Here is a 26,196-nt window from a genome sequence, read left to right as displayed (position 1 = left end):
TACCCTCAGGTGGCCTAACTTCAAAGGAGCTGCAGATATTCAGGCGAGTAAAGGTAAACTGCAGGGATTGGGCGATTAACAAATTTAATATATAAATATATATAAAATAAATGAACTATCCCTGCAACAAACGCTTCCTTCTGACAACAAAAAAGAAAGCCCTAAACTAAGCACCACTAAAATGTGTTTTCCTGCTTATTTTTAGTAATTCATAAGTACTGAACTAGGTGGACTTTCTCACTTTCATTTTCCTGGTTTTTATTCTGTTCCAATTTTCCCATTGCTAATTAACTAATAATCTCATTACAAGTTTTTCAGAAGGACAGGATCAGATTCCATCCATTGATATAAATTCTCCTTTCCAGAGTATGCAGTCAGGGTAGAACTAAATGTTACACGGCTCTCAGAACTGCTGGTGAAAATGGCAATTCCGCATTGAGTTGCCTGACTCCTCCCTATCATTTCACAGTGTGTGACAACGGCTTACTCCAAGTCCTGAGGTTAGTATCCTGTGCAGTTCTCCCAGCCTTCCCTTCTAATACAGCATAATGAGCTCTGGTTTCCAGACACTAAAAGAGCACAACATGAGATAATCCAGCCATAGTTAAGGCGACTTAATGTGTGAATCCAAAATAGTTCTTTCATTTCTGTTTTGCTATCCTCTCACTCACAAGCTACATGAAAACCACCTCGAGTCTAAAGAGAAATGGCAGGATACAAATAGTTTAACTAACCAATTAACTATAGCTGGCTTTATTTCTTCTGGCTCATAAGAAAAGTCTACATTTTATTAGCATCAATGGCACAATTCCCACTGAATATAACAGAACTCACAGTGCTATCCTAAAGCAAGAGTTACACGGTCTAAGCCCATCCTGACTTCAACAGACTCAGAAGAGGGTAGCTCTGTTTAAGATGGTGCTATTAATCACACACAATATATCACTAATATGACCTTTTCTTCCCATCCTCTCTGACCAGATGCAATTTGCAGTTGCTGCCCTCCTTTCCTAACTTCTAAAAACAACAAAAAATGAAGCATACTACCTGAAAGCCTCCCCAGGGAAATTCTGGATGATAAACCCCCTCCCCATCCTCCAGAGAAAGATGGGAGTGACCACAGTCAAACATACAATGAAAAAAGAACCCTTTTCCACATCTCACTTTATTTCCCCTTCTTAAGCAGGTGATGTTTTCTCTAAGAGATGGGAAGGGAAGTAGCAAGAGAAGTCAGCTCCCAAGGACAAAAGGAGCCAGTGGCTCCTTCTTCATATGTGGTGGGGTCTCTATCCCTTTTGGCTTCCTCTGTCTGTCGGTGGGGCAAAATTCTCCAAGGGCAAAATTCAAAATTACCAACAGGCACAGCTCTCCAAGTGGCAGGAGTCACATGTAATCACGCCCTATCTCTGTATTGGCTTAGACTGTTAGACACCTAAAGAGTCAGCACAGAACGCAAGAGCCCTGCTGGATCAGACCAGTGGTCCCTCTGGTCCAGAATCCTGTCCCACACAGTGCCCAACCAGTTACTCTAGAGATCCAATAATAGGGAATAGAGGGCAAGGCCTTCCCCGGTGTTACCTCCTGGCTCTGGGATGCAGAGGTTTAGTGCCTCTGAATGTGGAGGCTCCCCTCAGTCACCGTGGCTCTTAGCCACTGACAGACTCATCCTCCATGAATCTCCTGCTAATCCCCTTTTAAAGCTGGAGTTAATGGTTTCTGTGGCACAGTTTGTAATCCAGAGTTTGCCACTCGTCAGCTTAAATTATAGACCTTCTTCCCTTTTACTGTCAGAAAGTGCAATATGCTTTTTTTGGGGGGGGGAACTATTTGGAAAGAGCTTCTGATGTCAAAACAGGGAGGATTTGCTGCGCTAAAGGCACGAATGCCAGGTGGATTTTCGAGGTGCGATCACACCACAACATCTGGGAAGCGTGGCACACCCGTGGCCAACCCGTGGCGTCCCGCCGAAGATGCACAGTAAAAAACTACCGCGGAAAGTGCACTAGTATCCAGAAAACGCGGTGCAGGGGCGGGCGTCTGACTGCGGGAGTGCTAGTATCCCATGGCATCCGCCGCCTGTCCAGGTCTCGTCGCAAACCGGATGTTTTTCATAAGCGCATGCGCACAAACACATAACTGAAAGCAGTGCTGCTCTGCAGAACTGGGCATGTGCACAAATGCGAAACGCTTGCTGCGCCGCTTTTTTGCCATGCTCCAGCATCACCATGTGATCACCAGCTAACAGCCTAAGGTTTATTTTGCTCCGGGGTGAACAGTCACGCCTCCCCCTTGCGTTATCTGGCCCATGTGACCGTGGCCATAAAGAATTTTTGTTGTTGACTTTTATGGTCAGTCTCTCGTATAATAAATGATTCATTTTGGCAGTGTGTCACAGTTCTCTCAGCCAGTCACAGTTCTTGGGCACGTCACAGTTCTCTCAGAACCACCTCAGCCCCACCTATTTCACTAGGTATCTGTTGTGGGGAGAGGAAGGGATAGGTGATTGTAAGCCGCTTTGAGATTCCTTAGGGCAGAGAAAAGCGGGGTATAAAAAAACCAATTCTGAATGCATGCAAAACGAGGGGGGGGGATCCCTGTACAAAGAAAACAAAACATCAAGGAGATATTTAGCTGAGAGGCTAGTGCTGAAATGGCAGCAATACTTACACACACACACACGTGTGCGCACACACACGCGCGCGCACATAGAGTGGGCAAGTTCCCTCCCACAACTTCCATTTCATGTCCTTCACTCAAGTTCTTCTGCCAGCTTAACAACTATGATTCCTGCAAATATCCAGCATACAGTTAACAGCGACGGAACAACCACCGTTCTTTACCTTCACAAGTGAAACCATCCGGCTGAAGCTGGTAGCCCATAAAGCAAGAGCAGAGAACGCTGGACCCTGTATCCCTGCATTGCTGCGTGCAAGGGCCACCGCCTACAAAACCAAGGACAGCTGCAGTTAGTAGCAAAACAGAGTTAACACTTTTCAAATGTCCCTTGTAAAAAAGCCCCAAGAAAAACCTCCGCCATTTAAGCCTTGCCACTACCAATAAATAAATAAAGTTGGTGTGATTTCTGCTTGAGGACAACAAGCAATTCATTTCAAATTAATGGTTGAAAACCAGTGCAAGGCAGTGCTGTCAAAATACCTGAGCCTTGCAAAGCCTTGCCACTACCAATAAATAAATAAATAAAGTTGATGTGATTTCTACTTGAGGACAACAAGCAATTCATTTGAAATTAATGGTTGAAAACCAGTGCAAGACAGTGCTGTCAAAATACCTGAACCTTGCAATATTCACTTAAAATTAGTCAGGGAAGCAGAACATTTCTCAAAAGGAAGCAAGGCCCCTAGAGTAGCCACTATCGCCAAATTACAAAGATGGATGGCATCCGCCCTGTGTCGCTCCGTATGCACACTTTCACCCGGTGTGGGCTGCTGGACAGGGTGCACTCTCTTGCACTGTGATGGCTACAGAGATTTCAACAGACTTTGTTCATAAATTGTCAAGCAAGCCTTTGCAGCCGTAAGAAAACTTGTTCTTTAAAAAAGCACAAGAAGTTGAATTCTGTGTGCATACTTTAACTTAACTGCGTATCTATGGGACCGCCTCCTGTGGTCTATCCCTGGGACAGCATTATACTCTGCGGAAAACAACCTACTAGTGGTCCCTAGACCAAAAGAGGTCTGGCTGTCCTCGACCAGAGCCACAGCCTTTTCAGCCCTGGCTCCGACCTGCTGGGACTTCCTGCCAAATACCACCAGGGCCCCGCGGGGCTTAATGCAATTCTGCAGGGCCTGTAAGGCAGAGAGGTTCCGCCAGGCCTTTGGCTGAGGACAGCAATGATTCCCAACACAGCCGACACCCTTCTTCTTTCGCTTTGGTCCCCTCCTTGCCCCACCTGCAAAACGGCAACATAGTCAGGAGTGGGTCAAGAAGAAACATTGACGCCATCTGGGAATTGGTACAGAGATTTAATTGCTTTTAACATTATTTTTAACTGCTGTACATCACCCAGAGCCTTGTGCTTACAAGGACTGGGCGATTCACAAATCCAACACAGTCAATCAATCAAGCTAGCTAGCAAAGTGCATCCACAATGAAATAGGAAATTAACTCACCTCTGCAACGGTCATGACGGTAGGGATCCTCGTGGTCAACCTCTACTGGTAATACTGCATTGAAAAGGAAGAGAAATGAAATGCAGGCTTCTAATACTGCTGCCCCAAGTCCTTCCCCCTTCCCCTCTGACTACAGCGTCTCATGCAGTCAGAAGTACAGGGAGACTCCACACTTGGCCTCAAACTAGAACAAGGGTTCTCAACACAGTGCCCACGGGCACCCTGGCACCTGCGGACACCTTTCCTGGTGCCCACCAAGTGTTTTTTGAAAGTGGGTGGGGCTTCTGCCTGGCAAGGTTTCCAATTGGCCATTGGACTTTTGATTGGCTGTGCAGATTCTTAAAAATGTTGCTTTGGCAGCAACTACAATCACAGCACAAGCATCTTCACTGTGTGACTGAAGGCAGCTGCGGGCGCGGGCGCTGTTTTGTGGATGGCTTCGCCTCCTGCAGCAACTATTTTGTGGCTGTGCTCACCACACTGTGTCAGAATTCCTAGCTACTTACCTCATACTGCTTCTTAACTTGTAAGTTCTACCCAGATTACTAAAATATAGGAAGGCTAAACCCCATCTGAACGGCTGTGAAACCCTATCACAGATGCATAAAATTTCGCAGCTAAACCGGTGATAGGTCTGCTATTATCTTCTAATAAAAGAGGTAATGTCTCCATATGATCTATATTTTGGAGCAAAGGAAGATCTGAAAGATTTCTAGGCTCAGAAAAGTAGGTTCCATTCAAGGGTCACGTGATACAGGATACCTATACTACCTGCACCACAGTCACATACTCTGTCAGAGTACAGTATATTAAGATAGTGTCAGAATTCCAAAGATGCCCACAGACTTAAAAAGGTTGGGGATCCCTGAACTAGAAGATCATTAACACATGGAATTCACTGCCACAGGAGGTGGCGGCGGCTACAAGCATGGACGGCTTCAAGAGGGAATTAGATAAGCATACGGAGCAGAAGTCCATCAGTGGCTATTAGCCACAAGGTATAGATAGGAACTCTCAGGCTGGGGCAGGTGATGCTTTGTATTCTTGGTGCTTGGGGGAGTCAACAGTGGGATGGCTTCTAATGTCCTGGCCCCACTGCTGGACCGCCTGATGGCACCTGGTATTTGTGGCCACTGTGTGACAGAGGGTTGGACTAGATGGGCCTTTGGCCTGATCCAACATTGGCTTCTCTTATGTTCTTATCAGCTTATGCACAATAAAATGAGACTGCAAAGGGAGCTGGCCTGATTCCGATGGGAATGCTGGCACACCTCAAACAAGGCCCCTTTCTGTGACTCTGCAAGGGTCCACACACTCAGGGGATGATGAACAAATCATGTTAGCAGGACAATAACTTCATCCCTGGATCCATTAACACTCCCTCTGAAAAAACACAGGTCACGCCAGGACACCCACAAGAGGCTCCAGCCAATGGTACCAGTCATTCAGGTACCCCACAAGAGGTCCCTATTGCAATCACTTCCCAGGGCCTGGCAATTTTGGGGTTAGTTCTGCTTTCTAGACTTTTCTAGACCATGGGAGTTGGTTTACATCCCCAGACCTCCTTCCACCACTGGCACAAAGCAACATCCCTTCTTCAAAACAGGAAGACTGTGAACTGTTATCATGTGACCTTTGAATGTAACTTACTTTTTTGAGTCTCGAAGTTTTTTAGCTCTTCTTTTGCTCCAAAATATAGATTATATGGAGACATTACCTCCTTTATTAGAAGGTAATAGCAGACCTATCACCTTGTGTCCTTCCCTCTGTCCCCACATTTCAGTTTCAGTCTTTCCAACTCCTTTTCCAGCCTCTGGTTGGCTGGCTTTTACATCCTCTGAATTCTGTAACCTTCCACTCCACTCCACTCCACTCCACTCCACTCCACTCCACTCCACTCCACTCCACTCTTTCTCCTTCTCTCATGCTCTTCTCTCTATTGTATCCCTCAGGAGATACACACGTTCTCTCCTGGTGGTTTTTACCTGGACTAGCTATGCGGGAGCAACTCAGTTATTTGAGGTAATTCCATTTAAAGAAAAAATTTAAAGAACAAATTTAGAGTCCTTTAAGACCAACAAAGGTTTGTTCAAGGTATGAACTTTCATGTGCATGCACACTTTTTCAAAAGCTCATACTTTCAATAAACTTTTGTTGGTCTTAAAGGTGACACAAGACTCTAAATTGGTTCTACTGCTTCAGACCAACACGGCTGACGACCTGGAACTATCTTCATTTAAAGAGAACACTAGGTTTCTGCAAATCAGTCTCCCTCCTTAATATGGAGAATGCTTAATAAACCTTGCTGTTTCTGTGTATACAAAGGAGAAAAGATGCCTGCTGAAATCAGTGTCTCAGTCTTACACGCGTAGAGAAGCTTATACATGTCTCCTTTGGTGAAAACTGGCAAACTACTGCTTGAGAGCATCTTAGATCAGATCCTGCTACACCTGTTCTAAGAAGCCAGAATGCAATAGACATTCCTGGCACCATCTTGGAAGTGCCTCCCTATGGTGACCATTGGAGGAAATGGCCAGTTAACACGCTAACACAGGATGATGGAAGTCCACGGACTTTCCATGCAATTTCAGCAACATCCAGATGGAGGTTGACAGGGGAAATGGCATGTGGCTGCCTTCCGCTCCAGGATGGCTCTCCTTGGAAAACTACATAATGTATGAGTCAAGACTATAGCCCTGTAGACTTTGGCAACATCAAACTAAGGTCAGTCCTGAAGCTACAAAACACTCTACATCCTGCATGACCTCATGTAAATGGTGAGCCCTCTCATTACCGACCATTTTCACCCACTAAGTTCATGTTCCATCAGTTTCTTCTTGACAGAACTTACCTAACTCTTTGTTGGGACTGTCGACAAGCAATGGGTCAGTGCCTTCTTGCCCCTCAACACAGCAAGCTCTGAAGACCAGTCCACACTGATATCCCATCTGCAGACTCTGCTCACAGCTGTTCCCTTGCTTTCGGGCCACCTTCCCCATAAAGCAGCAGTAACAGCATTTCTGCAAAAAATGCAATTTTCACGGAACTTTCAGATAACGCAGTATTTCTTTTTGACCTTGCAACACATAAGCTGGAAGGTTGGTTCCACACAAACTCCAGCTGGCAAACTGGGAACCAGCCTCATGAACTGCCTTTCCCCCCCCGTGATTTCTCTCCGCCCTTCCCTTTACTGTGTCAATTCTGCTGTTGAACATTTGGGAAAGGTGACAGTGGCAGAATCCATCGTAGAAGCTAAAGCTCTCATTGAATCACCTTCCTCTGGGGCTCATCCCTTTGCCTGAGGCTCCTCAGACCCTGCTATTAATAGAATATTCATTCTTAGCAAAGAATATTATTTTTACATTTTCTGATTTACTTTAGAAGACAAAGAAGAGATTGGATTTATAACCTGCCCTTCACTACCCAAAGGTGTCTCAGAGCGGCTTACAAACTCCTTTCCCTTCCCCTCCACACAACAGACACCCTGTGAGGTAGGTGGGGCTGAGAGAACTCTGACACAAACTGCTCTTTTTCAAGGACAGCTCTGACAGAGCTTGTGACTGACCCAAGGTCACACCAGCAGGAGCAAGTGGAGGAGTGGGGAATCAAACCCAGTTCTCCCAGATTAGAGTCCGCGCACTTAACCACTACACCAAACTGGCTCTTTATAGCCTGCTCTCTCAAAGACTAACTAAGAGTGGTGACATCAGTTTATAAATTTACAATTAAAATTTCCAATATCAAATAAATCAATCAATAAAATACACTAAGATACAAACAATACAATAAAATCAAGATGGCATAAACCCACTGAAGAAGGGGAATGGCGGCTGAAACAAAAGGGGTGGGGGGAAGGGGGAGGCCAGTCCGTTAGATGTTACCGATTGAACACCACCACCTGTACTGCCTTCAACCACAGGCCTGGTGGAACAACTCAGTTTTGCAGGCCCTGCGAAATTGGACTAAATCCCGCAAGGCCCTGATCTCTCCTGGAAGAGGGTTCCGCCAGGCCAGGGTCAGGGCTGAAAAAGCCCTGGCCCTGGCTGAAGACAGATGGATGCTCCTTGGGCCAGACCCACCGGTAGGTTTTGGTTACTCGAGCATAGTGCTCTGTGGGGGACATACCAGGATAGGCGGTCCCAAAGTTATGCATTTTCCACATCTATAACTGAACAGTGGGTTGGGCAGACCTCTTAGACTTGCCCACTCAAGAAGGAGCCCTTCTTCTAAAGCCCTTTTACAGCCTGGAATCCTCATACTTGTGGGACTGCCCATCCCGTTATAACCCCCCTGCTCCCTTCGGCCATTGTCTCAGGGCCTTTTGCAGGTGCCTGGCCCCAGGATGGTTCGTTAGCTGTTACCAGTTGTGGCCCCTACCTTGTGGAAGGCTCTCTCTCTCTCTCTCTCTCTTTTTGAATAGTTTTTGTTTTATTTAATTTGCTCAGATACAAATAAGTAGCTTAAATTTTTAGAAATGCTCATCCAAAACAAAGCAATTAAGCAATACCAAACTTTTGCAATACAGAGTAATATGAGTACCTGATCAAGTTTGTGCTTTCCAAAAGCAACTGTAAACATTACAATGTTGTTACAGATAACTGTGTATCTTAGTGTTATATAGAACATACACCAAATAAATTGGACTTATCTGATTAACTTGCATAAATAGGTAATAAGAAGAGAGACCTAATAAGATTATTAACAGAATAAACTTCTAATCCATTTATGTAATTGGGACCACTCAGAGGAGAGAAACTGCTGTTGTGATTGGAAGGCACTCTCTGATGACACCCGTGCCCTGCAGGACTTGCATGCTTAGCAGGGTGTGCAAGGCCAAATTGTTCAAGTTGGCCTTTGTACATTAACCAAATGTTTTGGGCTGGTTTGATAGCAATATGGTTTGGAATTCTGTATTCGGTATCTTAATATCTTATACGCATTATCTGATTCTATTGGTTTTGTTTTGGCCACAGACAAGGTAAACAGAATAACAAGCAAAAGGTGGGTGTGGCTGGATGACCACACTTCTGGTAACATGGGAATGCGGCTTAATATGCTAATGAGCAGTGCAGTCAGGGGTGTGGCCTATTATGCTAATGAGTTCCTGCTGGACTTTTTCTACAAAAAAAGCCCTGCCTATATCATTTGGGGCAAGCATACCTGAAGGACTGCCTACTCCCTTATAAACCTACCTGACTACTACAGTCATCTGTACCGGGTCTGTTTCAAGGTCCTGGTGCGTACCTTCAAAGCCCTATATGGCCAGGGGCCTGCATACCTTGTGAGACCACCTCTCCCCTTATGAGCCCCAAAGAGCTTTATGAACGGCTCATCAGCATCTCCTGGTGGTCCCCTACCCCAGGGATGTCCATCTGGCCTCAGCTAGGGCCTGGGCTTTTTCGGCCCTGGATCCTATCTGGTGGAATGAGCTCCCATATGAGAGTTCTGCAGGGCCTGTAAGACGGAGCTTTTCCACCAGGCTTTTAGTTGAGATGGCAGGTGTACTCCTACTATCTATTGAGCCTCGCCTTCGGTGGATCAGATCTGTGTAATATCTGGAACCCAAATTTGTGATCGACCTCATTTGTTGAGGCTTTGGTTAGCTATATAGGAATTATTGCTGTATTTTATCTGACGTATTTTAACTGTTTTTAACTGTTTGTATATTATATTTGATGGAACCCACCCTGAGCCCACTACGCAGGGAGGGCGGGAGACAAATCTAATAAAAATAATATTTACGGCCCTCCTTCCTGCTCTAGGTTTGCCTGTGCTTTTAAATACATGTATTACTTGGGGTTTTAACTGTTTTTAAAACGCTTGTTTTAACTGTTAGTCGACTTCGTAGCCCTAATGGGCAGAAAGGCAGGGTACACATTTTGTATAAATAAATTAATTAAAATAATGCCAATTGTCATGTATCAACCCATTATCACGTATCAACCTGATCTGAATATCCAATCATCACCAGTGCTTGGAAGCTAAGCAGAGTCAGCCCTGGTTAGTACTTGGACAGGAGACCACGAAGAAGTCTAGCACTGCTGTGCAGAGGCAGGCCATGGCAAACCCACCTCTGCTCATACTTTGCCTTGAAATCAGCTGTGACACGATGGCATTAATATCAATCTTCCTGGCATGCGGATTTAAATAAAGAGTTTACTGCAGATCAATGGAACCAAATTTGGAACTCACTGCCCGCTACCTCAAGAGCTTTGAACATTCAATTGCAAAACTTTAAGCTTGTTTCTCGCTGGTACCTGACTCCTGCACAACTAACCCACTCAAACCCTACTATGTCTCCAGTCTGCTGATGATGATGTGGTGAGCGAGGGACTTATTTCCATGGCTGGTGGTCTTGTGAAGTGATTGGTAAATTTTGGACCCAAATACAAGACCAAATTCATAAGATCACTAGTTATTGGATTCCCAAGACCCCTGAACTGTACCTTCTCAATTTGTGGGATCATTGCAATGCTCCCAAGCTAAAACAAGAACTTATTATGTTAATGTTAATTGCTGCTAAATGTGTTATTGCTTCACACTGGAAATCAACATCAATTCCATCGCTGCAAGAATGGTTCATAAAATTGTGGGACCTATTTATTCTGGACGAGATTACAAACACTTTAAATAAGTCTAGAGGTCCCTCAAATCAGCCCAGTCTTCTAGGGAAATGGTACCCCTTGTTACACAAGCATTGGTCAGGCATCTCAAATAGTTGTTATATACTAGACAAGAATCAAATCTCTCCTCTCTGCTCACAATGAATGAATTGTAATTATTCCTTTTCATGCCATATTGAAGGTTCTAATGCTAATTTATATCTGTTAAGATGTGTGTGATATTTGGAGCTGTGTTTGTATTTACCTTTTGCTGTTCTTTGTTGATTGCACTCCATTCTATTGTCAGTTTGTAATATTGTTATATTGCTCAATAAAATTTAAAACAACAAAACCCGGAAGCGAACACCCCATTTATTCACCGTATGTTTTAAGCCTGGCCACACGAGGGCTCTCATTGACTGAAGTGAATACTATAGACAAACATGGGAGAATCTGAGAATCAGAGACGGATTTCACACAAGAGCTGTGCCGCGGTTACGCGCGGGCTAGAGCCGGCAAGCGTTACTAGGCAAAGCTGGGAATTGTGTGGCTCCCACGGTTGGCCTTGAAGGCAGACAACACACATTACCACCTGTACGGCTTTGGAGATTAGCATTTCAGCACAGAACAGAGAGAAAAGAATGCGAAAGCAATTTACACAGACACTGAAAGAACATCCCCACCCCCATGGCAGCATAGCTGACAACTCCCTTTGCCCCGCTTCTATTGGTCAATTTCCCACTCGAAGCCGCGCAGCCGCATTTTGACCCACGGCTTTGCCCGATTTTCCCCATGGTTTCATGATCCTCAAAAAACAGGATCACGAAATGGCGGGGGAAATCGGGCGAAGCCGCGGGTCAAAATGCAGCCGCATGGCTTCGAGTGGGAAATTGACCAATAGAGGCAGGGCAAAGGGAGGCGCGACCGTGGCGCAGCTCTTGTGTGAAATTGGTCTGAGAGAACGTACCAAACACACACATTCAGTCCATGTGAGGCACTAGCCAAGCCCTAAAGCCTCACTGCTGCCTCTGCTCTGTAGGAGAGGCAGGGTATAAATATTACAATAATATATAAAATGTTAATAAATGTGCGAACCGAGAGTGTAGAACAGATTAATCACAGACACACCCTTGCCACAACATATTGCAAGTGAAAATCGGTAGCAAAGTGCCTTGCCAAAACGCTTCAAAGGCAATCCAGGGTTGCAGAACACAGTCTGGAAGCCACAACAGGAGGCTAAAGGAAGACAGAGCACTGCAGTAGGACTGTGAAGAACAATTCTTCATTCAAGAAGACAAACTTATCAAACAGCACCGCCTCCCAAGTCTCACCTTCACAATTTTGTCTTCATAGGTAGAATTACCTTCGTGCGACTCGCAGCCTTCTTGCTTGCTGGCGAGAGCGATCCCAGCGGTACAGTGCCGCTCCTCCACATGACTGAGACAGCACTGCTCCTGAGCGATGCTAGAACGAGAGAATCCCAGGCTCAGCACGCAAGACAGCCCTCCCGTTCTCACAGCCATGTCCGCCCTAAGCCCAAATCCAGTTCCTTTTATCTGGCCCACCTGATGTCTATGGTAGAGAAGCAAAGAATATGGCTGAGAATATCCTATCCAGCCATTTTGGCTTTCCCAAAGTAATATATTTAATTCCTCATTTAACAATGTGCATCAGAGAAATGGGGCACAGCTCTTCATGGGCTAAACTAACTTCACCTCAAGTGTAGGCCCGAATTCTTGCCTATAATGAAAAGAGACCCTCCCCCCCACTCATAGAAAAGTAAGAGGCATGCACCAAACTAGAAAATTTTAATTGCGTGCCTGTAAGATATTGTCTTATGAGTATTTTTGGAGTATTATGGTTGACTGGACTGTGTGATATGGCTTGAGATGGATACACAGGGCTTCGTTCTGTTCTGCCTTGAAGAAGCTTTGTGGGAAACGGATACCAAGGCTGGCAGGCTCCATTGGAGAATGGAATGACGGCACCCTTGAAAGTTATTGAGACCTTTGAAGACTGAAACTAACATCCATCTAGTGTTCCCTCTAAGCTGAGTTAGTGTGAGCTAGCTCACAGTTTTTTAGCCTCTGGCTCACACATTTTTGTCTCAACTCAGGAAGGAGGGCTCCAGAGCAAACTAATTTATGCAGGAGCCAAATCGCTTGCTCACAGCTTTAATGCCAGTAGCTCACAAAGTAGAATTTTTCCTCACAGGACTCCACAGCTTAGAGGGAACACTGCATCCATCATTCCATAATTTGTCAGTAACCATCTTATGAAAGATGATTTATAATAAGGCTTAACAAGCATTATAACTCATTGGCACTGTGCACTTTATTGGAATAGTCATTTAGATCTGAGCCTACCTATTTTATGTGGTTTTGGAATGATTTCTGAAATTCTGGATATGATATTGATATGCATGGAATGATTTGTTTATATGAATTTGTTTACATGAATAGATACTGAAGTTTGTTTAATTAAAATAATGCCAATTGTCATGTATCAACCCATGTTTTCATAGTTAATTTTTCACAGCTGCCCTTGTTGCCGTGCATGATCTTCTATTCATGATTCTCTTGCAGTTGTTACCAAACTAGAACTTTGGCAGTAATACAGGTATGGGATGAGATATCACTTTTTCCCTGCAAAATGGGAAAAGAGCTTCAATGGGGAGGGGGGAGTGTTGTAGTACTAGGTTGCAGAGGGAAGCAGAAAGCGATAAGCAGCTTGGTTACTTTCCCCTGTAGGGGAGGGGCTGTGGCGCAGTGGTAGAGCATCTGCTTGGTATGCAGAAGGTCCCATCCCAGGTTCAATCTCTGGCATCTCCAGATAAGGATCAGGTAGGAGGTAATATGAAATACCTCTGCCTGAGACCCTGTGAGCCACTGCCAGTCTAAGGCCCCGGTCACACTGGGGGAAAAGGTGCGGCTGAAGTGCGGCTTTTATGAGCCACATCAAAAGAGAAACGCGGCGGCAGGATCAGACAGATTCCCCGAGCCGCCGCGCAGTTGCTTCCTGGCATGATCAGGTGCCAGGGGGAAGCCACAGATCGGTGAGCGAGGCAAGCCCGCTGCGCATTCATGCGCAGTTCTACATGGCCTCCATATGCTGCAGGGAGACGGGCGCGTCGGCGATCAGACGCCGGCCCGTGCTGCGCATCAACAGGTAGGTAGTACTCTTTTGGTGCTACCTTTTTGCGGCAGGTTTTTGGCTGGAAGGGACGGATCAGGGACGGGTGCACACCGCTTCCCAGATGTTGCGGTATAATCGCACCCGCTTGATGCGCCCCTGATCCGTCCTTCCTGCGGGGCAAATCCTCCCGTGTGACCGGGGCCTAAGTAGACAATACTGGACCAAGTTGGACCAATATTCTGAATCAGTATACGGCAGCTTCACGTGTCCATAGAGAGTCCCCTTCTAACTGGCAACAAGGGAGCTACTTCAAGGCATGTCCAGTCTTGCCTTGAATAAAAAACCCCAAACTTCTCTGCTCTTCAGATACAGAAATAGAGAAATGGACAATCTAAAAAAAATCTGACACCAAAGAAGATTTAAAACCTCATTTCTTAAATGACTACATCATGCCAAAATGTTTTTATTGTTTTTTACAAATGTGTAAAATCTAGTTCTGATGCAATATCGAAAGGCTACCATTAAGACAGGGTTACCAGATGTCCTCTTTTTATTGAACATGTCCTCTATTTTTGGTGCCTGTCCTCTTTTGGGCTCTTTTTAAAAAACTGATGAAAATGTCCTCTTTTTGGGTTGGAAGGTTAGGAATATTCCTAGTTAGTAGCAATTCCCACAACTTAAATAGTAGGGGCATTTAAAATGAGATTTGTCACAGTGATCATTTGTTTGAAGTGGTCAGGAAATATGTCCTCTTTTTTGCTTTTCAAAATATTTTAAAATATATAGTAAAAGATATATACTCTGATTAAGATACATACTATATGATAGTCCGACATTACTACCTAGGTCTTCCAGTCAATGCAATCAGCAATGCTTGAAGGCCGTTATACCAACACGCCTGTTGCCCAGCGTCTCTGCCCGCGTGGACCTGTTATTCTGTCTACCTAGGAAGAAATTTCTAGACCCAATCTTGGCCTCCTTAGGTACTAGAACAGAAACTGAAAAAATTCTAGTTCTACTAGCAGATGTAGAGGTTGAGATTTCATACAAGGTGGCCCTCTTCGCCCTTGCTGCAAAGAAAATCCGGAAGAAAACAGTAGCAGTACCATAGCTTGATTACCAACAGAAGTCTGGTTGGGAGAGATGGAATTATTATAATGTTTTATTGTGTCCTAACTTAGTTTTTAATTCTTCTGGTTTTAGAAGTTTATACAGATGTTATTGTTATATTGTCCTGTCATTGTAATGGCCTATGGCTAAAGGCAATAAACTGAAACCTAGGATAATAGGATAAAGATTTATAAAATTAACAGTGCAATGTTAGACAGTTACACCCTTCCAAGTCCATTAACAGGCTTAAAAGGATGTTTCTTAGGACTATACTGTGAAAGTGGTACATCGGTGGAAAAAGGGCATTGTTTTCTGAAAACACCAATATTCTTGGTTGTACAAGTGATGCAAATCTGCCTCCCATCTGACCTCTGCACTCCACTCCTAGCTCTGCACACACCCCCAGAAGCGCACTGTTAGCTTTCAGCTACGAACTTTGGAACATGCAGCTTATTTTCATAAGGGAGATGTAACAGCTGTTCTAAGTTTGGAGTAAGCCTGAAACTGAACTTCATTTTGTTTCTAAGTCCTATGTTCCCATTCCCCCAATCTGCCTATCAATGTGTGCTATCAAAAACAGGCGAGAGACATCCCTGAAAGTGGGAGAGAATACTATCAGAGTATTAAAAGACATTCCATTTGAAGTAAGACAACGGAGAAAGAAGTATAAAGAACTTGTGCTTTTTCTTCAGACAAATTCAATTGGATATAAATGGTTATTTCCAGAAGGCGTCACTTTCAAGATTAAGGATAAAAAAGAATAGATTGACTGTGTTCTGACAGCTCAAGAATTTCTAAGAGTCCAGTTGGGAAAGTCAGAGGACGGTAAAAAAGAAGAGGACAGCAAGTCCAGTGGCGAGCTAGACTCGGGTTCTTCCGGAGAGGACTCTCTGGCAGAGCAAGGGGCAGCAGCCTCAAAAAGTCCTTATAAGTTACGGAAGAGAAGGGGAAAGGAGAAGTAAAGGCTGAAGGACTCTGAATTATGCCTTTGAGAACTTTGAAATGGGATGATTGGGGGTACTGTTTTTAGACAGTTAAATTTTAAGCTTTAAAGGAAAAGTATTTTAAATGTTTGACTCAGTTTGTAATGGGATTAATGATGGGAAGACTTGATGTAATTAAGCTAGTAGGAGGATCTCCTCTCTTGGGTTTTTAGTTAGTAGTGGGTTCTTTACTTTATCCCATAAATGTAGTTTCCCTTCCTATTTCTTCTGTTATAGTTTTTGTAGTGATATAAAAAAATAATAAAAAATCCCCTCTGGGGGGCTCAAAAAAAAAAAAACAGGCGAGAGAGAGAGGAAGACAGTGAGGAAACGAGGAACTCATCCAGTGGAGAAACATCCAGTCATGTTGTGCTCCCACCTGCAGTACAGAGTGATACAAGCCAGAGCCAGGTTCCACTCCCATGAAAGAAACCAGGTCATAATGTGGAGAATGTGACGTTAGGACGCCGAGCATGCTGGGGGCGGGACCACGACCATCCGAGGGAAAACCATAGAGTTTTCCCTCGGATGACAGTGGCCCCGCCCCCAGCGTGCCCACCATGGTCGCGTCACTTCCGGGTGACGCACACGTCGGGGTGGGGTTCCCCCCAGGGCCCGATCTGCCGGTGGCGGGGAACGGGCCTCTGGGGCGGGGTTTTCCCCGCCCCCCAGGGGGACTTGGGAAGCCTACTTAAAGGTGCCACTGGATTCAAACTTCATTCTGCTGCTTCAGACCAAAACGGCTAGCCCACCTGAATCAATCCTAAACAGAGTTACCCATTTCGATGGATTTAGCAGAGTGCAACTCTGCAGAAAGTTGCACTGTCATTGTCTTGACAAGTCATGAAGGTCTGTATAGAAATAACATGTCCATCAGCAAAATAAGAACTTGCTTCATAAGGGTTTTGGCTCCCAGACAGTGATTAAGACATATGGTTTCCCTCTCTCCATGTAATTAAAAAAATTATTCAAGCAACTTCGAAAGAAACAAATTTTATCTGTCAACTGCTCCACGTAGGAGTTTGATTTTTGGAGCCAACATAAATGCAAAAATTCAGAAAGTAGTGATAGATACGATTACAAAACACATTCCATGTTTAAAAAAAATCAAGCCAAGCCATTTACAACTGCACATCTGAAAACAGAGAGAGGAGTCCTGGTCTCTGATCAGATCAGGTGACTCAACCTTCTAGTAAGTAGTGACATGTAAGCGAGTCCCAAGCCAGTGTAGGAGAATAACATGCCCAAGGAAACATGGGAAACTGCAAAAGGAGGTAAGACAGAATCCAGGTCATCAGACTTCCAAACCAAATGATGTAAGCCCAGGAACATTCCGTCTGTTGCTAATAACAACAGGCCACCAAATGGAGTTGAAGAATACCTGCATTCTCTGGAGTCGAGATTCAAGGGCAGAGAGCTGCAGTCTCTTTTCTGACTCGCCCATTCGTATCCACTTGCGCAGCAGCTCTCCACTGAAGTTTCTGCAGAAAGAAAAAGCAGCTTGTGTTAGACGCCCAGCAAACAGTATTGAGAGAATCCAGTTACCACTCCATTCACTTTTTTGCTCTTCTGTCTCCCTTCCATGACCTGTTTCTTATGAGAAACAGGAATGGTTTTGATAGGACTATTTTTGTCTCTCCTGAACCAACTGCCAACTACTTTACGGAGTGAATGAGGGGCAGAAAATTTTGCTTTGTCCAGGATCCCACTGTTGGACCACTTCTGAGTCAAAAAGAACCCGGCATGTCTCCAGAGATATGCCAGTGGATGTGCCTACTGGAGTAGAAATGTCCTTCAGTTAAGAGATGCTCTCCTATCTAACAACCTTGCTCTGGAAACGATTGTTCCTGTGAAAACACACTTGAAGAAAAACTTTTAAACCCGACAGGTGCATAAGTACAGTGTTAAAAACTGAATAATATAAATAATGGAAAATTAAATATACAGCTGGCAGATTTTTTTTCCTGAGGGAAAAAAATACCCAGAGGAAAAAAAATAGCTGAAACAAGTTAAACACGGCTCCAATTCTCAGCACGAATAAATACTTAAATCCTATTGAAGTCCGAGGGATTAAGTCCCCCGTGTGCAGACAGTACCCTCAGTCGTTTGGACTTCATATTATTTGTGAACAATGGCCAAATGTTAATGAGCAACAGCATTCCATGCCCAGGATGCTTCAAGCAGAGAAGTTCACCACATGGCTGGAACATTAGACTGCATAAATGAGTCACTCTAACTTGACGTGTAATAAGCAGAAAACCAAACAAAAAGGTGCTTTGCTACACTTACTTGTACACATCCCAGAATAAAAAGCGCACTTGAGCTCTTAACACTAGAGAAGTCACACATGAGCACCAACCGGCATCTTTTAGCATGTTTTATCAACAAGGCAGAGATCAGAAACTGGCAAGAAAATTGGAATCCAACTGGGGCTGAAGCATTTCCAGAACAGAGCTCGTACCTACCTCTTTCTAGCAAGTTCCAGAACTACTGCAGAAATTATATGAAAGAGGCCAGGTTTGCCTACATGCAAATATATTAGGAAAAACGTTTTTATAGTAAGAGTTGTGCAACCGTGGAATCAGCTGCCCAGGGAGGTGGTGAGCTCCCCCTCACTGGCAGTCTTTAAACAGTGTCTGGACAAACACTTGTCAGGGATGCTGTAGGCTGATCCTACATTGAGCAGGGGGTTGGACTAGATGGCCTGCATTGTTGTTGTTGTTCAGTCTCACAATCGAGTCTAACTCTTCGTGACCCCATGAGCCACATCATGCCAGGCCCTCCTGTCTTCCGCCATCCCCCGGAGTTTGCTTAATTTCATGTTTATTGCATCGATAACACTGTCTAACCATCTCATCCTTTGCCATCCCCTTCTTCTTTTACCGTCAATCTTTCCCAGCATCAGGGTCTTCTCCAGTGAATGTTCCCTTCTCATTTGGTGGCCAAAGTATTTGAGCTTCAGCTTCAGTATCTGGCCTTCCAGGAAATACTCAGGATTTTTTTTTAACAAATATTTTTTATTATTTTCTAATACAGTAGCCATAGTGTTATACATACAAGAATAATCAAGAAGGTTCTAACAGTGAATAAAAATATCATCAATCTTTACAAAGCAATTTGAGATAATACAACATCTTCTTAAACAAATGCTTTAAAAGTATAGCAAGCTCTGGTAATGTTTATTTTTCAAGATGATTCCCCCCTCTATAAGTTATCCAACCACTGGGAACCAAACCACCTGAAAGGTTTTCTGATAACTTTCTATATTTGTAATAATATTTTGAGAAGAAATCTTACCATAAACAAAGTGTTCCCAAACTTTATTTTGCCAGGTAGTTAAAGTTGGGCCTGAATTATCCTTCAATTTCTGTGCTATGGTTATTCTAGCAATCGCGATTAAGGTGATTATTAACAGCATTTTTGTTTTATTTCCAGATATATGCCCAACTATGCAAGGTTAAGGAGAGACTGAACGTGCTTTTCACTTTGGAGGAAGCTTTGAGCTCACTAAGAGAGACTTTTTGCAGCGTTCATTGAAAAATTTGGATAAATATTTTGGTATTTGGCAACCTTGTGCTTGGAAATGTCTGTTGAACTCCCTGAGGAAGACACTGAAACAGGAGGATATCTGGACCTCTGTTGGAGAAAGACTGAGCACTTATTCAAAATAGACTTAAAGGAATCCTCCCTCTTAAAACTTTTGTATAATTAAGGAGGATTGTGCAATATCTTTTGTGATATATTAAGAGACGATACTTAGATGTTTTGATATATGATTCTTTTTATGTATTAAGGCTTATAAGATAAATAATATATGGTGAATAAATTGTAAAAATATAAAAGAAAATATATATATAAAAATTATTTGAGATATTTTATAATCGTTTGTAGCACGGTATTTGCTGATTTTTGGTATTTCCTACTTACTGTGGGTCCTATTTTGGTTTTGTGAAATCCTATGCATACTTATCTGAGAATAAATCCCAAATACAGTCGAACTATCTCCTGAGTAATTATACTTATGATGGAGCTGTATGGTCTTCAATCCACCTGCAGGCTTCTGGTGTAAGCGAGATAATGTCAATCAGGAGTTCTAACTTGATCCAGGGACACCTCCAGACTAAATTAAGAATCATTCCGTATCCATGAAAACTGGAGCTGCCATACTGCCTGGATGCTTGGGTTTCCCTCAGGATCTGAGCATCATGTCAGCTGCACCCTTTTAGCTCATTTGCTAGCCCAGATTCCCAGCTTTAACCTTTAAAAAACCCAAGTATTTAGGTCTTCTAGATCCGGAGCTAGAAGGCAAAACATGCAAACAGTTTTTGACCAAATTTATGTAGTGCTCCCCTTTGTTCTAGCCAATGAGGTAAGTCACAGCTGGAACTGACAACATATGGGAAGCCCGAAGAAGAAGAAGAGATTGGAATTATACCCCGCCCTTCACTACCCAAAGGTGTCTCAGAGCGGCTTACAAACTCCTTTCCCTTCCCCTCCCCACAACAGACACCCTGTGAGGTAGGTGGGGCTGAGAGAGTTCTTGACAGAAACTGCTCTTTTTCAAGGACAGCTCTTATCAGAACTATGGCTTGCCCAAGGTCATCCAGCAGGAGCAAGTGGAGGAGTGGGGAATCAAACCCGGTTCTCCCAGATTAGAGTCTGCGCACTTAACTACTACACCAAACTGGCTCTCACAAAGGAATGGGTCGCTTCTCTACTGCCATGAGCTGCCACTTCTGTGCCTACCTTAGCTACAGCTACTGATACCTCCTCCATCTGAGCTTTCTGCTTCTTATGCTTGAACTGGCAGCTGCAAGTCAGTAATCTTAAGGAAAAGCATCTCATGCCTCCTTGTGAATTTCCAAACTATTCAGTCGTGTACTAAAAACGAGAGCCTCTTAAAAATATAAAAGCGAAGCGTTTATTACCACTCCGTACCCCAGCTCCATCAATAAGGGTGAGAGCAGCAGCAGCACAAAAACAAACTAAACTTTATATTTTTAAAACTGGAAAGTAATTGGAGATGGTGCACTATCAAGTCAAAAGGAGCAACATTTGGGGTGTCACATCCCAGTTGACTGTAGACAATCTTTTGGGTGCCTCTGAAAACTGTGGAGATCGGAATGGACCTGGTTGATCTAAAAATTCAAATGAAAATGGATGCTTTGTAATTATTTTCCTTTTACACAATTCAGTTTCAAACCTTTTTCCTTTCCTCTGTGTGTGTATGTAGAAAGGGAGGATTTGGTAACATTCTGAATGCTCACAAAAAACTCTGCAGTCCAAATTAATGTTCCTGCACAGTTGCGACTCTTCCTTCTGGCTGTATATTTAAAGAAAGTGTATTATTTTTATTACTTGATTATCTTTTACATACTGGTCTTTGACTATTTATGTCAATAAAAAGCATATTCAGGTTCTGCAACCATGGGGTGAGCCATAGGGTTGCCATCCCCCCATGAAACTGAAAGCAGTGCTGCTCTGCGGAACTGCGCATGCGCACAAATGCGAAACGCTTGCGTGATCGTGCCGCGCCAGTTCTTTGCCACGCTGCAGCATCGCCATGTGATCGCCAGCTAACAGCCTAAGCACGGAGACTCGGGGGACCGTGTGATCGGGCTACCGCGCTTTATATTGCTCCGGGGCGAACAGCCACGCCTCCCCCCCATGTTATCTGGCCTGTGTGACCGGGGCCTATCTTTTACATACTGGTCTTTGACTACTTATGTCAATAAAAAGCATATTCAGGTTCTGCAACCATGGGGTGAGACATAGGATTGCCATCCCCCCAACGGGGGCAGGAGTTCCCCCATTTTCGAGGAGCCCAATCCGCCACTGGCCAGCTGGTTGGTGGTGAGCCCCATCACGATGATGTCACCACGCCAGGCACACTGCAGGGCAGATGCTCTAGCATTTGGGTTAAAACTGCATGGTGACCATAGAGGTTTTTGCCCAAATGCTAGAGCATCCCCTGCACAACATGCACAATGTGATGATGTCACTTCCAGGTGATGTTATCACAGCGTGCGTGTGTGAAGATCCAGAGACCGGGCAGGAGCATCCCTGCCGGCAGCCAGGTAAGACCTGGCAACTCTAGGTGAGGGTAGAACCACAGTGTGGCCTGCTTTTATGGATTGGTAGGTTAATCTTGATCTTTACAGCCAGTTTCCCAGTGGTTTGTGAGAGCCAGCAAAATAGTGGTTCAGGTGTTGGACTAGAAGAACTGGTTCAGATCCCCCACTCTGCCATGGAAGCTTACCGAGTGACCTTGGGTCAATCATGAACCCTCAGCCTAACCTACCTCCAAGGGCTGTTGTGAGGAGAAAATGGAGAAGTTACAAGGAATTAACTCCTCTTCAGTCTGGAAGTTAAAAATAAACAGTGGAGGTAGGGGGACATCTTTCACGGCATCTTTGTGTCACCCAGGCGTCGGAAACAACGGCATGTTCAAGGTTTCAGCTCTTTCTTAAAGCCCCCCCCTCCCACTGACACACCTTGGCTTCAGCAATGTAGCTATTTATTACGACAAGGAAAATACAGTTCTGCCCACAGGGCATGGTACTCCCCACCCCCAAACTCCTTTCCCTTCCCAAACCAAAGGTCCAGTAGCCAGTGTCCCGGAAGTACTCTTTCCTCGTTGGAGCTGGTCCGGCCGCAGTCCCTCGGCAGCAGGCCTCCAGTGGGAAGGGGAGTTCTCAGGGCCTCCCTCCTCACCAACCGACGAGAGAAGAAGTCAGCTTCAGTTCAAAGACAGATGCTCCGGGGGCTCACCTCCTCCAGGAGAAGTGACTGATGCCCATCAAGGGAGGGCCCGCACCAGACAAAAGCCTCTTCAGCTGAGGCCTTTCAGCAATCCAGTCCTTGGAGAGACCAAATGACTAGGCCTCATGCTCCACCCCAACCCAGGATGATGTTGTTTTTCCCCAGTCACTCATGACAAACACTCCTCCCAATCTGCATATTAAGTCGTTTCACTGCTCCACCCAACAGCATAGATCCCCAACAGCATAGATTCGTCTGGATCTGATATGATGTCTTCTGGAAGCTTGCCTGACTTCCGTAGGCCCAGGGCCTTGCTCCATCTTTCTTTCTCTCAGGCCACCTTTGGGGTCATTTTGGAAGAAAGCCTGAGCAAATCCTGGCAGCAGCAAAGGGTCCAGTAAAATATACACTTCCTATGTGCCTCCCCCAACTTTCTTCAGGTTAACAGGAACATTGGGAACAAGCAGAAAGCAACTGGCAGATCACACAACCGTTCTTTATTTAATCTCAGAGCTGGAGGGGTCACCCGGGGGGGGTCATCTACCAGGGTCATCTAGTCCACCCCTGCCATTGCAGGAACTACAACTATAATATCCCTCACCCTTGCTTTTATCAAAAAAAGTATTTATACTAACTTTTGGGACTAGCAAAGGTTCTCTCCTTTTCTAGTAGTCATAACATTTTAGGTGCCATTAACCTCTTTCTCTTCATTCCAGTAACTGAAGTGGCAAAAGCCCAATGCAAACCAAATCTGGAAAGGGTACAGCTGAACTCTGAGCCAACACTGATATATCCAGAAGCACACCAAGGGCCAAGTTCCCACTGAAAGCTGTGCCTGGACTGTAACATTTCAGACTGCGTGGAGAGTTATGCATGTTCTTCCATATTTAAACATTTCCCTGCTCGTAAAAAATAAGGTGTCAGGCAAAAAGGGTGCACGGAATCTTTGTATTAGGTTGCTAAAGTGCAAGAGAAGAGAAGGAAAGCCCATAATTTAAGGCTTTGTTTTTCAAACATTTTCTTCGGCCTTACAAGATGGCAAGACTTGTGGTTGGAGGGATTTCTCTAACACTGGATTAAAAGTTCGAGGAGCTCAGAACAGTGTCATTTGGAAAATGGCAGCGATCAGTATTAGAGCCTCTCTCTCTCTCTCTCTCTCTTTTTTACAATTACAAGATTATTAATGTCCCAAAGCAAATGTTACATCAGACTTTCCTAGATGATTTCTGCTAACGTATCAAGTATCCTCAGTTTGCTATTTTGGATGAGATAAAAGTCTAGACGCAAGAAACTGCAGACATCTGTAGTTTGTACTAATGCAGCAGTACAGTAATTTCAGTCTTTCCTTATATTGTTGAACAAACCCAAGAAAGTTTCATAAATAAGAAAACACAGGGCTGTGACTAGGCAATTAGAGAATTATTCAGTTAGTTTAATCTATTGAAAATGTTTTGGTCAACTAAAAAGGTGCCCCTGGTTAGTCAGGCAGTAGGTTTTAATTTTTAACTCTTTTAACTACAACTGCATGCAGAAACTGCATACAGGGACATTCCCTCTCGTGTGAGAAAGCACAGCCTATTCTGAGATAATTCTGCTATGATATGGGTGTACAATATCAAGACAATATACTTCTTTAATTTAGATCAGTTCTTTTTCTCTGGCAGATTAACTAACTAAAATTGTACATGATTAACTAAGATAACATTAGATGGTAACATCATAAAGATCAGGGCTATTTTTGGGTTTTTTTAATGCACAGGAACGAAGTTTCTGCTGGCTTCAGAATTGGCCACACCCACTACACCCAAGCCAAGGGAAGGCAGTTTAAACTGCTTCCCCTCCCCTCCAAGGGCCAACTTGCCTGGACTCCTCACAGCCAAGGGGCGCCAAGGGAAGGCAGTTTAAACTGTCCTCCCTTCCCTTCAAGGGGAGGTTTGCCTGGGCAAGCCAAAGGAAGGCATGGGGTGTGGCCTATTATGCTAATGAGCGGCACTGTCAGGGATGTGGCCTAATATGCTAATGAGTTTCTGCTGTTAGGTGTGGCCTATTGTGCTAATGAGTTCCTGCTGGCCTTTTTCTACAAAAAAAGCCCTGATAAAGATTAATATCAAATGTAAGGCTCAGGGCCCTTTTTGGGTATGGTTGAGAACTCCAGACTGGAAATTCTTGGAGGTCTGGGGATAGTGCCTGCCAAGATCAGAGTTTAGAGAGGGAGCTCAGATGTGTTGCCATAGTCTCCTTCATCTGAAGCTGGGCATTTCCTCCAGGGCAACACATCGCTGTAGCATAGAGACCAGTTGGGAAATCTCCAGCCCCATGTAGAGGTTGGTAACCTGCCTTGGGGTTCCCCAATGCAGTTCACAGAACTCCAGGCTTACCAAGTACTTACTGTGATTTGGCGGGGGACACAGATGTCTTCCCAGGATCATTCCCGCGGGGACAACAGACGCGCCACACCATGCCGTCACCAGGAAGTAACGCCGGGCGATGCTCTGGCAATGGGGCTGAAAACTCGAGTTTTCAGCCCCATTGCCAGAGCGTCACCCAGTGTCACTTCCTGGCGGGCATGGTGCGTTACAGAGAGGAATGTTCTGGCTGGGGAGCATGTGTCCCCCGTCGTATCGTGGTAAGTACTTGGGAACCCTACAGAACTCTGATGATCAAGAGTCCCCCCCCCTTCTGGTGGTCCGTGGGAAGCAGCCCAAGTGTGCATTTGCCAGTATTCTGATTCTCTTTGTCACTAACATCGTACTGTTTGAAAAAGTGTGCATGCACACGAAAGCTCATACCTTTAATAAAACTTTGTTGGTCTTAAAGGTGCCACTGAACTCTAAATTTGTTCTACTGCTTCAGACCAATATGGCTGACCACTTGGATCTATCCTACTGTCATAATCAGTACCCTGAAACCATGGCAACTGTTTATTTTTCCAAGAGGGAAGATTCTGAGAAAACAACTTGGCAGCAGGAAAACAAGCCATTTGGCCTACCTGCCAAAGGAACTGATGAATGGGCATCATAAAACCTGATTTTGGGGAGCTGTGGACTGCATGCCAAGGGATCTCATTGGCAGAGCTCAGAGCATCTTCCACGAGGGGCAGTATTCCTACTTCTGAATGGAGGCGGGAGGAGGTTTTCACCTAAGCGGGCAGAAGTTATAAAAGGCGAATTCCTTTTTGTCCTAGGTTCAAACACTTCAAACACTTCACTGGTGGGCCTCAGTTTGGTGTAGTGGCTAAGCGCGCTGACTCTAATCTGGGAGAACTGGGTTTGATTCCCCACTCCTCCACTTGCACCTGCTGATGTGACCTTGGGTCAGTCACAAGCTCTGGCACAGCTGTTCCAAAAGAGCACCATGTGTCAGAGTTCTCTCAGCCCCACCCACCTCACAGGGTGTCTGTTGTGGGGAGGGGAGGGGAAAGGAGTTTGTAAGCCGCTCTGAGACTCCAAGTGAAGGGTGGGGTATAAATCCAAT

General features: G+C 44.6%; 1 protein-coding gene across 2 annotated transcripts in view; it reads right to left on the bottom strand.

Annotated features, from left to right (window-relative positions):
• FBLN1 (fibulin 1) overlaps window positions 1–26,196 on the bottom strand; it is a 96,681-nt gene that overhangs the window by 59,161 nt on the left and 11,324 nt on the right. For both annotated transcript variants that reach the window (XM_015405443.1, XM_015405444.1), the window contains exons 2-6: window positions 17,342–17,441; window positions 12,064–12,196; window positions 6,982–7,150; window positions 4,131–4,184; window positions 2,841–2,942 (exon numbers count right to left, since the gene is read on the bottom strand). In XM_015405443.1, the coding sequence (XP_015260929.1) occupies window positions 2,841–2,942; window positions 4,131–4,184; window positions 6,982–7,150; window positions 12,064–12,196; window positions 17,342–17,441 (558 nt within the window). The remainder of the gene's footprint in view (window positions 1–2,840; window positions 2,943–4,130; window positions 4,185–6,981; window positions 7,151–12,063; window positions 12,197–17,341; window positions 17,442–26,196) is intronic.

The sequence above is a fragment of the Gekko japonicus genome, unplaced genomic scaffold (genome assembly GCF_001447785.1).
Source record: "Gekko japonicus isolate JY-2015 unplaced genomic scaffold, Gekko_japonicus_V1.1 scaffold1628, whole genome shotgun sequence".
In the NCBI taxonomy this organism is placed as follows: domain Eukaryota; kingdom Metazoa; phylum Chordata; class Lepidosauria; order Squamata; family Gekkonidae; genus Gekko; species Gekko japonicus.
This window is presented reverse-complemented; position numbering and strand designations above follow the sequence as displayed.